This window comes from Periplaneta americana, chromosome 12 (assembly GCF_040183065.1).
Source record: "Periplaneta americana isolate PAMFEO1 chromosome 12, P.americana_PAMFEO1_priV1, whole genome shotgun sequence".
NCBI lineage: Eukaryota > Metazoa > Arthropoda > Insecta > Blattodea > Blattidae > Periplaneta > Periplaneta americana.
The window spans coordinates 91498136-91517869 of record NC_091128.1 but is presented as its reverse complement, the minus strand read 5'-3'; the positions used below and the strand labels follow the sequence as shown (position 1 = coordinate 91517869).

The 19734-nt window shown below is 33.0% G+C and overlaps 1 protein-coding gene across 4 annotated transcripts in view; it reads left to right on the top strand.

Moving 5' to 3' along the window:
* LOC138710684 (monocarboxylate transporter 14) overlaps nt 1-14950 on the top strand; it is a 594707-nt gene extending 579757 nt beyond the window's left edge. For all 4 annotated transcript variants that reach the window (XM_069841745.1, XM_069841747.1, XM_069841748.1 and 1 more), the window contains exon 9: nt 6818-14950. In XM_069841745.1, coding sequence (XP_069697846.1) covers nt 6818-7233 — 416 coding nt within the window. In that variant the 3' untranslated portion in view covers nt 7234-14950. The remainder of the gene's footprint in view (nt 1-6817) is intronic.
* Nucleotides 14951-19734: the final 4784 nt, after the last annotated feature.

Below are 19734 nucleotides of genomic sequence, written 5' to 3'. Positions count from 1 at the left end.
AAATTATCTGTGAGAGACACAAATAATTTTGACTGAGCAAAAGTTAGAGATTCATTATTTTTAATGAATTTTTTTTTTGTTACTTAAATTTATCAGAAGAAGCTTAAATTAAATTAAACGTAGTTTAGATACACTTGAGAACTTCGCTAATGTGTAGAGGATACTGAATTCATTACGGTCTTCATAGAATTAGTCTAATCTCTTCAGTGCTTGTCTTTTCCATTCAGTGCTTAATATTGGACTAGATGATCACCGTCTGTGCTCGTGTTTGGCTCTTTTTACAAAGTGCAGTTTTCAGAATTTTTACTCTAAATAAATGATTTTTCCAGTAGGCTAGTCATGTCTCGTTTCAGTTTAAAATTTGTGACTGCCTCTTTTCTCTCTATATATTCTTTGTTTTTATCATTATTATTCCTTGTGTCTCTATGTAATATTGTTTTTAAAACTGATGTTTAACTTCCCTCTTATCAGTTGTTTGATACCAATAGATAATATTGGTAATCTACAGTTAATCTTATTTAGTTCATTTCATTTTTTAGCATTGTCATTGATTTAAATTTGATTGAATATTTGAAGATAAGAGCTATTTCCTTATCCCCTCACGACAAATATTGATCTTAGACTTGGGTACAATTATAAAACCAATCATGACTTTATATAATAATCTAGAATCTCACTTTATTTTGGAAGCAGTAAGTTGTTTAGAGATCTGTAAAGTCACTCTTCAAATCATTGTAACAGTATATGTTATGATGAATATGATAAATGAATGTAATATTTCTATTAAGATGTACCTAATAATAATAATTTTACGTTAGAGGCTACATTGATTCTTTGTGTGTTCATATAATTTATATTCATTTATTTTGTAGAAGCTGTGGTACTGGTACTGCAAAAATACCTTTACTCTTGATTTAAATATAAACTGGATTATTTTAGTGATTTAAGATTCTTTGAAAGGGAATTATAAATTAGTATTCAGAGTAGGCCTGTAGTACCGTACTCTACTCTTGTTTAAGGTAGTTTGTGCTAGTATTCCATATAGATAATATGTAGGTCTGGTATTAAGCATATGGATACAGAGTTTATTGAAAGATTTAACATTGCTGTTTACAAATAGTACACAGTCTAATATATACAGTCACGAAGCTTAAGTTGTTGAGAGTACTAGGAACAATAGCATGTGCCAGTACAATTTCGCATTATCTGTGATGAGGCAATAGTAGCGATCCTAGTGATTAGCAACTATCTATGGATGCATGTTACCTAGGTATTGAGCTTCGTGACTGTATATACTAGACTGTAATATTACCATGCCAACTAAAACATATCGGTAACTCGTGCTATGAAATTAATATTATTAAACTATTTTCCATGCAATAAAATTTGCTGTCATTTCTTAAGTCCCTCTTCTAGCTTCAGAATTAAAATACTGTAGGCCTATTGCATGTTTTTAATGGAGTTACGAACTTATGAGCTAGCCATGGATTCTTTGAATTGAACCTATTCTATTTTTGTATTGATATCCTCGAAATTTCAATTTTCTTTAATGTTTCACAGTCTAATAAACAAATTATAAGAATTTTAAACCATTTCCTTACCTATAAGACTCTGGTTATGCATTTTAAAGAGAAAGGTCTTTCATTGTAGTCATCAAGTATTCAAGATAGAGGGTCTACCAACTAAAGTGTGTGTGATAGCATTTAGAAAGTGTAAAATAAATAATTGGAATATTGTATTTAATTTACAGTGAAATGTTTTAATGCCATTCAAGGTGCACTAAATGATTGATATGAGTGTCACAACACTGTCAGTGTTGTCAGACTTAAGTCAACATGATATTATGAATTTGAAATTTTTCACTTCTATATAAAAATTATGAAATGGTTATACAGACGAGGTGTGATTGGACTTTTTCTGTTATTAATCATGAATATGATTTCCCAACGTTTCCAAAGTTTATTATTCCATCTTCGTCTTCATATAGACTTACCAGGTGAAAAATATATGTAAAGCAGGACATTTTATCTAAAAAAGCTGAATTAAAGAAAAAAAAAAGGCTAATATTACGACACTTATTTTAAATGTGTTACATAGGCCTAATGTAAATTTTTAGTCTTAGTGTGAAGTAAAATTATTGATACAAAACTGCTAATAATCATTAATTAAATTAACTATTTAACTTTACAGATTATAAATAAGCTTGTTTAATTTCCTGATTGTTGGTGCTTCTCTGATGACCCAATTTGAGCATCGATTGTTGTAATTTTTCTTACTTTCGCATACATTTTTGATATCCTAAACAGAACTTTTAAAAATCTACAAGTCCTAAAACATTGCTAGACAGAAACCTAATATTGAGTGTTTTACAACCTGAATATTCCGGACTTATTTACAATAAGGTTTTGGATTATATAGATCTTTCCAGTTTAGATGACCAGTCTAAAAACTCCAGTAAATGTCATCTTTTTTTTTATCATTTTGTCGTTAGCATAACCTCCGAGTCCTAAGACATTTGTTGTTTTATTTTTAAAGTTCAATATAATTCTACACTTCAAAAAAAAGTTACTGACAAGGGGAAAAATACTGAAAACATTCTGCAGGTTACAGTTAGGGCACAATTGCAGGTATATTATGCTATACTTTGAGTCGTTTCACATACATTTTATATCATAATCATGTATGAAGTAGAGTATAGTATACTATACTTTAAGGACTCCGAAGGATAAAGGACTACAGAATCAAATCAATCTTCTTAATGTATCCAGTAGAATGCTGGTAATATAAAATCCACTAGCTATAGTCTACTGTAGAATTTCTTCTAATTTGATCAGTGCTCATTATAGTAGCTGCCTGTCACTAGTAGCCAGAGTAGAGTTGTGGTCAGTATATTGCAGAGCTGAATAATGTGCGACTGGCATTGATGACTTTAATTTGCTTCTTTTAGGAGTTATAGATGCACAGTATAAAAAACGCTCCTCTATATCTTCATGATTATTACACCATACCAATAGCCACATATGAATATCGTGGACACTCACTGTTATGTGGTGAGCGACTTACACTTAATTATTTACACAAACAAGAAACTAAAAGAGGTACTTCCAGAAGCTGCTGTAAAACAACTGTAGTCTCACTATTTTTCACTATATGGCTAAGCCTGCAATAAATGTCTTACGAAAATACAGGACACTTTTAGTATCGGTATCGACTTTTCTCTTTGTAAGGAAATTGAAGTTACAAGTTACTGAAAAATGTATTAAGTAACATTTAAATAAGTGAGTTAACAAAATAAAAACTTTGCACTTATCTTATTGTCTAACAGTACAGTACCCTTTGTACCTACTTTTTTATGGAGGAGGTAACAGAAGGCTTACATTGCAGCCTAAGACTTATTGTGTTTACCACTCCTTTTCTGTGAATGATACTTGTAACCGAACAGCCATTCCGTGAATTTAACCCAGGCTATGGCATGGATGGTGGTGGAGGTGGTAATATATGAATTAATGATGGCGGAAATGAGTCAAAGGCCCAACACTGAAAGTTACCAGCAATTGTACTTCCATTGGTTGAGGAAAAACCCCAGAAAAACCCCCCAACCAGGTAACTTGTCCCAATCAGAATTTTAACCTGGACCTCCTCACTTTGCAGTCAGATGTGCTAACCATTAGTCCAGAGTGATGGACTTTCTTATCTATATAGTGCATTTATGTTTGCTAATTTCAAAATCAAACATTTACAAACATTTATACAAATGAAAACATTAATTTCAGCACCAATTTATGAAGTAAATAGTAGTTGAGTGGAGAGATTATTGATTTTTACATTATGAAATAAAGTTTGATTAAAATACAGGATTATCGCGCATCCCAAAAAAGGAGACTTTTAACGTAAAATAGACCCTCACTTGGATTTCTGGGCATTGATGGAAGCCAGAAACCATGATTGTAAATATATGGACCACCAAAAATAATTACTGTTCAGACTATTAGAACAAAATTTTAATATTTGTAGAAACTGCATACTGCAACAAAGAAGCAAACATAACCTCAAACGAACTGAAATACAGTAAGGCCCATTTCACGCATACATGGAGATCATCCAAACAGCACCGTTTACACAGAATGGTGACACTTCTCACACAACCGATCATATCCTGTGCCGGTTATTCTAGTGTTTTGTTGCCAACATGGATGGTAGACACATTATAGCAATGATGATATTGTACAGCAGGTGCATTAAAAAAGGAGGCACAGAATCCAGTGGATTCACCTGTTAGATATAAAAAGGAAAGAGTTTGGGGAATTTTATGTACTTTTCTCGGAGCTGAGAGTCTACGAAACAAGTTTTCAGTTCTAGGAAAACTCTCCAAGCATTTTTCGTTTCATTTATGTCTTTGTACACAACACTTCTTTTGTCCCAAAGTACTGGTCTCATTTCAATTAAAGAAGTGAGATTATCAATGTCAACATTTACACTTGCCATATTGTGTAGTATAAATATCACTAGGGATCACAATGTTTATTTCAGGGAAACTAATGGCTTTTTTTTTTTATTCTTAATGAACAAACCAAGTATGTTCTTTAGTTACCCCATCGGGTCTCAGTTTTTATTTTTATTAGATTCCCGACTATAGTAAAATTAATATCATGTACAGTAAATACAAAGGCTTGGCTATTTATAGTTTGTAGAATGAATATTAAGAAATCTTGATAACTTACGTAGTAATTCTTACACTTCATATGTTTGTACTTTATAGGTTCCCTAATCCCTAAACTTATTGTGTGTTGTACGAGGCAGGTAGAACTTTATTACCAGATGTCTTTTGGCTGGAATGGGAGCGCCAAAGCGGAAGAATTGTTTTGCATTGAAAAGACAGTCGCTGTGTATGTGTGAAATAGGCCTAATATGCAGTGCTATCATAGAGACCATACGGGGCCATACATTGTATGGGAACCTAGAATCTTTTAGCGAACTGTATGGGGAAGAGAAATTTTTGCCTGTATGGAGCCATACAATGTATGGGTGCCTACGTTTTGTACATGGAGATTATATTTTTACATGGAGATCTGTACTGATCTTAGATCATCTCTTGCAGTTTCTAATATATCTTCTTTGATGTTCATAAACATAAACTGCCATCTCTATAGTGCTGGAATCCAGAACCATATATAAAAGATGGTATTTTTCCAGAAAAGTTACTCAAAGGAGGCAGTTTTCTTTTGCTTCACTGGTTTCTGTGTGATGTATATAGTGATAAACGTATGATTTTAGTTTGCAGCCACAAATACTTTGAACATAAAAATCATTTGATACTTACCTGTTTATTCTAATGCATTGTTGTAGATTAACACTTCCCCACTACTTGTTACTAATTACCAACATAACATGTGAGACGGTCAGCGCGTCTGGCTGCGAAACCAGGTGGCCCGGGTTCGAATCCCGGTCGGGGCAAGTTACCTGGTTGAAGTTTTTTCCGGGGTTTTCCCTCAACCCAGTACAAGTAAATGCTGGGTAACTTTCGATGCTGGACCCCGGACTCATTTCACCGGCATTATCACCTTCATATCATTCAGACGCTAAATAACCTAGATGTTGATACAGCGTCGTAAAATAACCAAAAAAAAAACATGTGAGATGTCCAGGACATATTAGGGAAATGACCTATTTATTTTCCCCAGTATTGCATCCTGAATCTGTAATATTTGTAACAAGTTCAGGGGACTGTAATATTGCATTAGAATATATCGTACGGGTAAGAATCAAGCGATTTTTATGTGAAAGTATTTGTGGTTACAGACTAAAACTACTTGTTTATCACTGCATACATCTAACAGAATCCAGTGAAGCAATGGAACATTGTACTTTCTTTGGTGTAGCTATTTATTTACTACTTCCTTCGCATAAAAACATCCAACAAATGACAGTCAGAGGGATAGAAAGGGAGGGGAGTAAAATATATTTCAAGGGAGAAAATTAGGGGGGGGGGATATGGCAAAGAAAATAATTACCATGATAGCACTGCTAAATGATTTCTGTCGAATGCGCTTTTCCTAACATAACCTCAAACAAATTAAAATAATATGATGTCAATCAAATGGAGAAGCAGAATCTGTTTTTCACAACATTAAAAGAACTACAGAATTTATTACAGTAAGATCGGGCTGGGTAGTGTAGTCAGTATAGCGCTGGCCTTCTGTACTCGAGGTTGTAGGTTCGATCCCGGCTCAGGTCAATGGCATTTAATTGTGCAGTAGGCTCATGTCAGTAGTTTTACTGGCATATAAAAGAACTTCTGTGGGACAAAATTCCGGCACACTGGCGACACTGATATAACCTTGGCAGTTGCATAATTTAATTTTAATTTCTATAGTAAGTTTTAATAATTTAATAATCGACCATAAGCGGAATGAGGATATCGTGAAAGAACTCAAGGCTGAACCAATGATGGAATACATTTGGCTATATCAAGAAAACTGGGAAAAATGATGTCAGTGGAGCAACAACAGATTTCCAAAGACAATTTTAAATTGGGAGGAAAAAGATCCATTGACAGATCTCAAAAGAGATGGACAAAAAACTAGACTGTAACAGGCCACTCGGCCTAATACCTTGTCAGTAGATGATGATGATATTTTCTTGCAAACCGAAAATAAAAAAAATAAAAAACAGTTTAAAGATTCAAGAAAATATATTTTAAGTTTTCATTAATCCACAAAATAGTTGTTCTATATTAATTTTTTCCTAAAATTAAAAAAAAAATATATATAACTGAATGTTAGGTACACAAATAAATAACTTATGTATGTGTTTGCAGCTGGCTACATCTCCCTCACATCGATCATACTTGTGGATCTTCTCGGGCTTGACAAGCTGACCAACGCTTTTGGGCTGTTGATCCTGTTCCGTGGTGGTGCTGCCATCCTTGGGTCTCCACTGGCTGGAGCTGTGTACGACGCTACAAACAGTTACGACATACCGTTCTACATGGCAGCTGCATTCTTCGGTCTGTCTGCCATCACCAGCTTCATAGCCCCTTTAATGAAGCGCTGCGTCCCTCCCGCAGAGATACCGCCGATTACGGATGCTTTGACGCCTATCGATGAAGACGTAGAAGAAGAAAATGAAGAAGAGAGGAACGCCATTCCCGAGATTGTGGAGACTGCGGCATCTCCAATCAATCCTCCGAACATGCAGCCCCAGGAAATTAAGCAAATCGAGTCAGTGCTCTGAACATGTTGTGTCTTAGGTGAATCTTGGCTTTCGTCTCTTTCTGAATCTGAGGAACAATATCTTAGCAAAGGCCTACTCGTTTATCAGAAGAGAGCATTGTCGCCCTTTACAATTTTATAAATAGAAAATAGCTGGGATGAAACATATAAAATACATTCTTCTTATAAAATATGTTTCATTCAAGCAGAAAAATATACCTATACAACATTAAAGTGTACCAGATATTGTTCTCTTCAAATTCAGACTAAAGATCATGTCATGTCAGATGTTGTATAACTGTTGAATCCAATGCAATGGAACTTAAGTACAACCCATGTACAAAACACATTCTTGTTTTTAGAATGCATGTAAAGTCGTAGACGATGAAGGGGGACTCATGTCGATATTAATACTAATTAAGTAATAACAGGTGCTCATATGTGTTGTCGAATGCACCTGAAATCTGCTTGTGGGGCCATAATATTATACTTTACTTTATGAAATTATAAGCATTATTCCAAGACGAGTGTCTGAAGGATTTTGTCTAGCAGCGATGGGTTGTATTGGTGATATCAGTTCTATATCTGACATCTTCCAGAGGAGCCAAGGTTCTCGATGACTCAAGAGAAGACAATGTATTACACACTACACCCATCTGAAATGAAGTACATAGTCCATGAGCCAGAAGGCTGTGTTTACGTCTTGCAGGTCGCTTGTTTTAAATGGAACTGCATGACGTTACATAGACGGCTAGCAGTGAATAATTCGTTTTCAGGTATAGGTTGCGTATTAAAAATTTCACGTGGGTGAGAAAATAAAAATCTGCTGAAGAACCCTTGATTATGAAATGCATCATATACACAATTCAGATGAAAAAACAAAATGACAGATAATGGAGGTACAAAAATGTTAAAATATTTAAAACAGTGCGAGTATAAACATATATTAAGCAATTTTGAGACAATTAGATAACACTATAATATCTTACAAAAATATCTAATGAAAGTTGTTACTACATAATTGAAAATATTTATGTAGATACATCCCAAATTATGTCGGAAATATATTCCTAAAAACAGTGACAAATCAAAATGTTGTGTATAAGACATATATTTGTCTGTTGACATTTTATAAATTAAGTTTGAAATTTATAATATTATTGTAACACTATGGTAAAGTGGACACTCAATGGTGCAGCACAAGCCAACAGGTAAAGAATATGTCACTCACGTCTTGCCTCTACATTCATGTATATTTCAGTATTAATTGAAGAGGAAATTTCACTTACTGATATAGAATCCAGATCAGGAGGCAATTCATTGAAAACCAAAATAGTAAATTGGAAAGACAAATGTCTAGATAGCAGTACAATTTTATTATTAAGAATGCAATAGTGCTTCGTCCTGTTGTATCAGAATGTGTTGTGCTGATCTCTTGCCAATTAAATGAAGGATGTCTGTCGTCATACAGGAACATGATTGCTTCAACAACTGCAGGCTGGAGTCTGATAATTCCTCAATTATGTGTCTTAACCTCCATTTTCTATGTAGAGTAGAAATATTTGTAATGAACAATGATTATGATTTCGATTTGTTGGAGGTTGATAGGAGAGGGGCAGGGGAGATTTATAGAACAAGCCACAATATTTTTACAATTTTGCCACTATAAATATTGTGGACTCAAGACTGCGGATTGACAGGATAATATATCTTGAAGATCTAAACACAAAAAATGTCCTTATGGGTACTGTGATAAACATCTCATTCTTAATTTTTTTGTTTGTCGTAGGACGCCCCCTGTTCTTGTTGTAGTGACCTAACCTAACATGACAAGATGTCGTTCATTGAACAGATCCGCAGCATATTATAAGAGTGACAGGAATGCAAAGGAAGTTAATCCACGAATACTTGATTCACAAATTTGGATTATAAGTTGCTAGAGCTCAAACGTGGGTAATTTGATACATTGTATTGATTTGATAGTGTAATTTAATAACAGATATACGGTAACTGTCTAACGTCTGTTATAAATGGGTAGTAATATGTATTACGAGCCAGCCATCTTTTGCCAGACTGGCCTTTAAGATGTACTCATCAACACAACACCAGAATTTCATAACGAAGAACATGATGACGAAGACTAAATAATATGCCCATAACAGTGTGTGCTTAAATTCTTTATATTCTTCTGAAACAAAAGTATTAATTCAATCGAGGTGATAAAGACATACTGTATTACAAGGACAAGAGTATATCTTTTTCCCATTGACTGTGATAAAAAAATTAAATAACACTTCATCATCGCATAAATGATGAATATCTGTTCTCTTGTTTTTCAAATCTGACTTGTTTGTGTGTGCGTGTGCGTGCGTGCGTGCGAGAATATGTGTATCTTTGGGGGTCTGAGAGGAAGGTGGCAACATTGCAATCTTTATTTTGTTACTGTACAGATTTTGAAGAAGAAATGACTTAGAGAAGGTGAAAATAAAAAAAAAAATGCAGGTATGTTATATAGCAGTCGTGAGAAAATGCCTGTAATGTCAGGGTTAATACTAGAAAGTCGGGAGTTTTATTCTATGTGAAGTGTGTGATTGATTAGTGAACACGAAGCTATGTGTGTTTTTTTAAAGAAATATTTTTCATGAGTAGTGAGTGTGTGACTTTTTTTTTTTTTTTTTCTCCAAGTGGTGCTGTATGCATTCTGTAACACTTAAGGTTCTTGCAGTTTATATTAAATGTCAGAATGCTATGATGACTGGAGCCATTTCTGGTTGGCGCTTTTTTAATTCCATGAACCAGGGGTATGTTACAAATGACGATGTTTGTTGTTACATGTAGCGTAATTTGTGATTTGTACCTAATGATTTATAAATATTGTTCTGTACTATTTCCAGTTATTTTCCAAAAGAAAAGAATATCAAAGACCTAGTTAATTTTTTTTAGTTTCTTAAAACTTCACTGTTATTAAAATGAAGGATTATTTCTCATATTTTATATGTATTTACGTTCTGTCCGTTTTATACTCATCCATGATAGATGTGCTCTATTCATAACAAAGGTATTTTATTTTGAGAGAAGCCATAACAGAAATGGCACTAAATAGTTAAAAGTGGTGGCATTGGCAGAAGTTTGAGAATTTAACGTGAATTTATATGAATTTTGTTAATTCATTTTACTTGTTTCATTGTTGGGGAATAGTGACGAAGGGCAGTCCTCGAGAAAATTTTAATATTTAATTAGATCTAATGTAAATATGAATAATATTTCAAAGAAGTTTCGGTTCTGCTGCATGTATTACAAACAGTGTTTCAAACATCATGAAGAAATGCTCTATTTACAAGCTTCTAATTAAAAATAAATAATTTTTTTTTTTTTTGCAAAATATCGTCTCTGTATGGTTCAATAATTTTAGTGAAAATAATATAAATCGAAGATAATATATCGGCTACAATTTTATTGTTGCAGCAATCAACATTTTTATAGAAAACCGAAAGAGTTCTAGTGAATTTCGATTTAAGGGGACGTGTACATGAACATATGGTAGGAAAAAAAGTTATAAATTTGTTAATATTTAAACTGTAGATCCTCAAAAAGTTACAGAGGTAATTTTACGAAATTTTATACCCTTGCAATGGATTATTTGGGAATATTTTATTAATATTTGAGAATAATTTTTAAATACATACTAATTTTGCATTTACTCATTATAATATACTATATGAGAAAGAAAGAAAGGAAGAAAGGCAGAAAGAAAGAAAGAAAGAAAATTGTATATAATGAGTGCACAGATCTCGGAAATCAAATTATGTTAGGAGTTGATTTCTTTACTCATAGTTCTTAATAAGTTAATCTTTAGACTAGGTTGTTGCAGTAAAACTGATATATGTTTTATGAAAAAAAAGCTTAAGTGACAAAAGCGTATAATTGAAATAGCAATTAATATCTTAAATATCATTTGAAGACTATACCAGTGTGGAGGTATGAGATAAGTCATTTTAATAAAATTTTGAAAGAGAAATTTATAATTTCATACTTTTTGTATCTGTAATACAGTACCGGTACTCAAATTTATAGCACATATTCTTGAAGAATGTAAGACTATTTGTAGAAAATCTTAGCTGATTGGAGCCAAAGTTGGCAATATATTACGTTTCAAACTCCAATCCAGAAAATGTTACGACATTGACTTACTTTCTTATTACCGTGTGATCCTCATTTAATAACATATTGTGATTATTTTACATAAAAGTTATTTATTTTGAACTGCTTGCTCCTAATGAATAAATCATACCCTCAAATTGTGATAACTGTTTCACAATAATTTATTCAGTTACATCATGATGTGTTACAAAATGTTTCAATGTTTCTAATGTAGTAACAACGTCATTAAAGGACATAAGATTGATGGAGGCAAGCATGAGCAGCTTCCAACTTCCACGAATTTCAAAATGGGCCGCACCTGTTCTGTATTTCCGAGTTTTTACATTTTCACGCAAATGTAATTTCGAGTAAAATTGATTTAGAATGTATAAATGCCATTTCGTATCTGTTGGAGATTCAAATACGATCATATAAGTGTAAAAGACGTATAGACGAAAAACGTATGACCGAAATTAATTGACCTGGAAAGTATCAGAATTTTGACGGGACTTCAGAAAAAATTAATTAATGCCAAACGTATAGAAAAAGTTTTACTGTATTATTATTCCTGTGATTAGTTATGTTGCATAAAAATACTTGAAATGCTTACATACAGTAAGTGTTATAATAATGGTTTACTTCTTACATACTTCAGTTCTGAAAGTCTGCACAAAATTTCAGCTTTCTGATGTATGGTAATTTGTTCTTGAGATATGTGCACTCATATCCATATATGCAAAATTAAAAATATCTTTGCGCATTGCCTGCGATAATGAATAAAGAACTATTGATGCATTCAAAAGTTATGTCTCATAGATTAAAATATTCCTAATTGAGCCATTATAAGGTTATAAAAATCACACCAAATTATGGCTGCATTTTTGAACATGTGCAGTTTAAATATTAGCAAATTTGCAATGCTTTTTTTCTACTCTTTCAGATACAAGTCCCCTTAAAAATAAGTTGTACTATGGATTACCTTAATTGAATCATTGTACTTATACTGCAAAGATCATGTCATTCCAATTTGAGAAGTAAAAAATGTTACTTTTATCCCTATTCCCCAGAACTGCAGTTTGTTTTGATTTTATATCTCTGATGATATTTACATACATCTCAAAATGAAGATAATATAGATACGAGACTGTACTAATTTATCACTTAGTTTTATTTATCGAATCTGAAGTTATTTATTGCAATACTTTCATCTTATTTTCCAAGTAGCAGTATTGTTATTAGCACATTTTGAGATCAGCAATGCAATATCAACAGAAGATACATACCCGTATGCCACCACTTACCAAATTTTAACATAATGCAGGATGTTTTCAAATTAGGGGGAAACTATTTTAGTATTACAGTAGAATAAAACCTGTTTTAAAATGAGTTCCACTATTTTAATAATTTTAGAGTAGTGTCATGGTCACAATTGTTTCTACAACTTTTTTATTTTGTTTATGTAATAAATCTACAACCACACCATTTGTAATTTTAGGGAAATACACGACATTGTCAGTGGGACAAATTCTCACTTTGATAAAATATTGTTATGCAGTTGGATCTCATTATGAACAATATTTACGATTAAATTATTACATATATCATCATGAACAAGTTGTAAGAAAAACATAAATCATAGATTTATAAAAGAATGTTATATAGCTTAAACTTTTATGATGAGATGCAACTGTACCTATGAATAAACTAATAATACACTTGTCAGAATTAATCGAGAAATAACATTTTGAGTGAATAATAAGTGTGAATTAGATGCAAAGCAGTTAGAATCTTAAATATAAGAATTCTGGTTGCTTGCCATATCTTCAGTTCATGCTAATAATACAAATTATTAAAATAACAGTATTGTACTTCTATATGAGTGTACTTCTTGCAATAGTTAAGCATATTTCTTTCTCAATGTGAAACAAGTCGTAGTATAGGGGTTGAATAACAGAATAGAAGAGCGGTTCTTAACCTTCTGCTCCTAAGACTACACAGCTTATTGGATCCCTCTCAATGGAATGGTATATTTTATACAGGGTTACAATAAGATTTAGAGAAAGAGTACATAGCAAGATAAATAACAAGAAGCTTTGTGCATTTCTCTGGAAAACTCTACTTTTAATGAAATTTTCATGACTACGTGACCATGTTTAAATTACTCTAAGGGGGTCTTGGACCCGAGGTTAAGAACCCTTTGGGTAGAGGTTACATACCCTGTGATAGCAGTTGCATCAAGTAACCGACACAAATGAACTGGCGAAAGTAGATCATCGACGACAATTCATGTAACTGCACTCGTAGGATTCCTTAAAAATTGTTTCCTTCTGTCTTTAAAACTTTCCTGCTTGGTGAACTTTACTCTATATTATTCCATCCTCAGGTAGAAATATAGAAGGAATAACAGATCAGTGATACTTTATAAGTCGTAAATTCCAATGGAAATGAATATAAGAATTCTACTTCAAATTTTTTTTCAGATGTAGAATTCTCTGCATGGAATTTTTTGAACACTAATGAAACTAACAGTCCAGTGTTGGTCAAAAACGATTTTGACACAGTATAATAGGGTATATATTTTAGTAATAATGAAGCAGAAGTTAATATCGTGGAAAATGACCGTTAATAACATTGTATTGTAACTTGTTAACAAAGGTTGACATATTTGGCATACAATCCATGTTTTTTATTATCATGATATTGCTCCAAGTAAGGTTTATGATGATTAACAGCTTATCATGTCACAATATGATGATACTTACCAGCAGAGCCGTAGTGGGGATGTGAAGACAAGAAAAATTTCCAAACGGAAACGATAGTCAACAAATAATCTTAAACACGGGAGAAAGCTTTTGATTGCTGATCATTATAAAGCTTTAAATGCCAAATGACTATTGGATCATTAGATAGAATAAATTTGGGGTTCCAGCACACAATATTTGAGAAAGGCAGCTGGAATAATCGTACAGAATGTGTAAATGTTAAACTTATTTCATTTAGAGTAAATGAAACGATGGTAACTAAGAAAAGTAAAAAAGTGTTGAGTTCTAAGAAAGGGAGGGAATATAAAAAAAATTGGTTGTAAATAATGAGGAATGGTTTAGTTACGGGTGCTAAGTGATAAGTGCAACTGTGAAAAGTTGGTGAACGTGTGAGAGGACATTGACATGAGGTAGTGATAAAAATTCTTGTGAAATAGTGAACGATTGCAACGCTCCATTTCACAAACTGTAATGAATATTCAAAGTGAAAAGAAGTTGGTATTTATATAAAAAATATCCTTACTGAAAGTGCTTTTGGAAGGAGAAAGAGCCACTGTCCATTGTTTTTACTGGGCTCTTAATCCTTTGGTGACTACGGCTCTGTTATGCATTAAAACTTTTCTTAAGGAAGTCTGATGAAGTACGTACATGACATAAGAAGATTGTCTGTGCACTTGACACTGCACACAAGCCCGTGTGGATTGCACGTTACATATCTCAACCGTTAATAACTAGATCTAACATCATCTGCATGATGTGAAGCTTAACAGATTGTAATTAAAATGTGCAATTCATGATCTCATGTAAAGAAAATAAATATATTGCAACTCAATGATACTGGATTGCGACACATCGCTCATTATTTCTTTTTGATATCGGACGTGTTAATGAGACCCATCCTTGCTTGCAGTTAGGGGGTTAAGTAACATTGTACTTAGCGGCAATATGCACTAGCTTTGTCTCCATTTTCAAACAAACTCTGTAACATGTATCGTTGTAATAATGTAGGAGAATTTGTATGCAGAGCAGCTCACGATGTTTTGTCTTATTGTTCTATAACACACGCAGTGTTTATGATGATGACAGATGTGTACCATTTTTATGAGTAACACACATACACGTACATAATAATAATAATAATACTATTGGAATTGTTGGTTGACATAAATATTGATGACATCAATGTTTTAGGTGTCGACTTGAGACTATGACATAGTTTAATAAGAAATTGCCACAACTTTTTTGTGGTGGATTGTAAGAGTAAGGAAGGTAATTTCTTGTATTTTAAGGACTGCATAGAATGGCTGGTATCATATGTGTACGGTTGCAATATTCCGTATAAAAATTCATATGTAAATATAACATTATACATTCATAAATGATATAAAACAAATTGAAGTGTTACTTTCTTCAGTGTTGGAGGTCTGTCTTCACAATCCTTGTCACCTGAGATATTTGTTCCGTTGTCATTTAATTAAGTTTTGTTTTATTAATTTTCTTTTGGTGATGGGAAGAGTTTAGCTGAAATTGAAAAAATAATAAGTGAAGGAAAGAATATAATTGGCATGTTGAACTCAGTTCTTTGGAGTAGAAACATTTCAAATAAAACAAAAACCCTCATATACAGCGTGATTCACGAGGATTTACCGTCACTTACGGAGCTTATTTCCGAAAACATTCTGAGAAAAAATGCCATATAAACATTTTTCCTAATCTCAATATTTTCAGAGCTACACTAATTTGAAGTTGTTTGTAAAGTACCATTATTCTTGAGTTTTAAGGGTAAAAGAATATTACAGATAAGGAATGAACTATTCAAGAGTATAATTTCTTTAATTAGCTAGTATTCTGAAGCTAAAAATGTCTTGTGAATTCCGTAGTTGCTTCGTACAAAATTTTTTTTTTTTCCGATTTTTAACTCGCATTTATCACAACATTGTTACAAATCACACCATTCTTGTAAGTTATTCAAGACTGTACATTAGGATGCATAATTAAACTGTAAAGAATCAAGTTCCTAAAGTTATGATTTGTAACAATTTTTGTGATAAGTGCGTAAGAATGATGTAATTTTTAGTTAAAAATTGAAAAACAAAATCTGTACAAAGCAATTAACAACACATTTTAACTTCAGAACACTAGCCAATTAAAGCAATGATACTTCTGAATAGTTCATTCACTATTTGTAATATTTTTTACCTTTAAAACTAAAGAAGAAAGGATTTTACTAATTACTTTTACTTTTAAAGGCTTCTCCACTTTATAAGCGGTTGCCTTGGATTCCCTTTTTCCATTCTTCTCTGTTATTACAGGATCCATCTTCCAGACCTCTAGCTCTCATTGCTTCTATAATTCTTCCCCTCCACATATATCTAGGCCGTCCTCTTTTTCTTCTTCCAGGTGGAGACCAATTCAATACTTTCTTGGGCCACCTCTCATCTGACATCCGTTGCACGTGTCCAAACCATTGTAGTTGTCTTCGTTTCATATGGTCGATTATATTTTTTTGTAGGTTTAACTCTTCCATAATAATGTCATTCCTAACCTTCTGTAGACGAGACACCCGCAAGCTATGTCGTAAACCATCCATTTCCACTGCTTTAATAGTATTTTTTTGTCTTTCATTCAATGTCCAGCCTTCGGCACCATATGTCAGAATACTTTCTACTATCACATTTAAAATAGGTATTTTACTAACAACTTCAAATTAGTATAACTCTGTAAATATTGAGATTAGGACAAATGCTTACATGACATTTTTTGCTCATAATGTCTTCGGAAATAAACTCCTTAAGTGATGGTAAATCCTCGTGAATCACCTCATATAAGTCATTGGTACGAAGTGTTATGTTATATGGGGGCAGAATCTTGAACATTAAAGAGAAGACACCAAAACAAATTATTGGCTACTTAAATGGACTTTTGGCGGAAAGCAGCGAGAAAATCAAGAAGGGGAAAAAATTTAGAAATCAAAGAATTAGAGAAATTATGGAGGTAAAAAAGGACGTTATTGAAGTAATTGAAGTAATGGCTTGGACACGTGAAGAGGATTAAAAATGGAAGAATACCGATACCAAAGATGATGCTGGAGTGGACTGTGGAGGGAAGAAGAAAAAAGTGGAAAACCAAGAGAACAATGGATGGATGGCGTCAGAAGGAGTATGACTAGAAGAGATCTTACTGAAGAAGATGCTGAGGATAGACATTTCTGGAGAAGGAAAATTTCTTTGGGTGAAAGATAATTAATGTACTGAGAAAAATCTTAATAAAAAGTAAAATTCTTTTGGGACCCCAATTTTATGACATGAATTGATTCTTGCATACAGTGCTGAGTTCAGACATTTGTCCCTGTGGCAGGGGGACAAACTCACAATAATTGAGGAGCGTTTTTGCAAAAGTCGATAGATGCAGAAATCAAGATTTCACAGAAATTACACTAAGTGGCAGGATCTATCGAGTTTTGGAAAAAACCTGGAAGGTTTGGTAGTCTCTATATACGGTATGAATCAAGTTTTGGTAAATCTGATTTCATAGATCGATTCCGGAGGTAGAAAATATATGATATCCATATGTAACTCGCTTTCGAAAAATTGTGCATCTATCGACTTTTGCAAAATCGCTCCTCAATTATGAAATCAGAAATACAGTAAATCTAATATTAAGGAGTGTCTTTTTACTTTCGGGTTTATACAATGCATTCAATTTTAAAGAGGACCGCACATTGAAGAATACCAGTACATAATATAACTATGTGCAGATCTATATTTTATTTGTAGTAATATATATTCCTACGTCATAATTGAATCAGTGGTTTTGAAAAGGGCATCAGTCACACTTTTTCAGAAAATGATATATTGCTGTTTTTGCATTCTATAAGCCTAGACCTACCATTAATATGCAAAAGGCACCAGTCTAAGGTTCACGGTGCTTTCAGTATGTGGTTGAATATTGCTTTTGTTTTGAAAAAGGCTTCAGTCCCAGACTCATGCCTCTTCAAAACAAATGGCTGGCGCTGTCATATAGTGAATCACTGCCAGTCCCACAGTTTGACATGGTAAATTTATTGGTGTAATACATGAAGAAAGCTTTACTGTTGATTATAAAGCTTGGTGGGAAAAATTTTACAAAAAGAAAGTTTTATCCAAGAATTCTTAGAAAAGAAAATTCCAAAAAAGGATAAAGTAGAGTTTCAGATTTCGAAGTACTCAATGTTTGAATGCGAGAAAGGTAATGAAGGTGTATTGAAGACATATCAATTTATTGACGGACTAACATTCCATCACTTTAAACTAGCTTAACAGGACGTCTTATCTTTACCAACTGACAAGGCATACAATGATAAATGTCCAATAAACAAAAGGAAAATTGAGGACATTGTTCAACTGAAAAAGTACATCCCAGATGAGCACTTACCTTTTTATGACGAGATATGTGATTGGCCAACCAAGGATGAGGATGATATTGAATGAACTTTTTGTTAAAATAAAATTAAGTAGGTAACTTTACATTTTTTATATTATATTTTGAAATAATTTCATTTCAAACACTTATAAGATGCTACATGTTCTGTTCATTTAGTGTTCAATATTGTTTTATGAAAAAGTGAACACAGTATTTATACTTTCATTTTGAAAGTTTTGAAATAGGCATCAGTCCACTCATTTCAAACTTTTTTACGGACCTACTGTATGAGTTAAAAAGCTAAAACTTTAGCATAAAATCCAATAGCCAAGAAATTGTCCTTACACTAAAGCTAAAACTTCGTTCATATGGCAGTTTTTTTTTTACGATGTTTTTAGTTTACCAAAACTTTGGTCTTGCGAACTTATGCCTTTTCAAAACCACTTATTCAATTATAACCAAGCAACAATCAGTTATTTTGTTTTGTAAATATAGTGAAGAGCTTGCAATTGAACATGATCATATTGTTTGTTTGTCTCTGACTACTGTGACTGTGATGTAACTATGTAGTCGAGTCTCCTCTGCATCATCTGAAAATTGGAGTCTGGTATGCCATATTAAGACGAATAATAAGGCCTCTATTCTTTGAAATAACATTGAATGCTGAGGCCTATCAAGATATTGTTAGCCAGTTCATAACCTTACTGGAAAGTAATGACCATGACGACGCTGAGGGCATTTTTTGGCTACAGAATCTCATTTACAGAACTATGGCCTTCAAGATCTCCAGATTTTACCAGTCTAAATTACTTTTTGTGGGGACATTTAAAACAAATTGTTTACAAAAATAGTCCACACACCTTGGAAGAGCTGAAGAACAACATTGCTGCTGCCATCCAAGAGTACAGATATCAGAGTGCTCCATAAGAGTGCTAGGAACATGATGAAGCATGTAGACAAATGCATTGAGATGGAGGGCCATTATTTCTAACATATGCTGTAGCTGTCTATGATGATTTCTCTTTTAAACTAGACACACTGTATTATAATAAAGCATCATTCTCAATAATGTTTGTGCCAAATGGATATCAGAACAACTCACAATGTTGCATAAACAAACGCACTTCGACAACTGTCAACAACATTTGGATCACTATTGTAACGAAAGTGACACTTTCTTGGACAGAATCGTTACTAGTGACAATCCACCATTATGACTA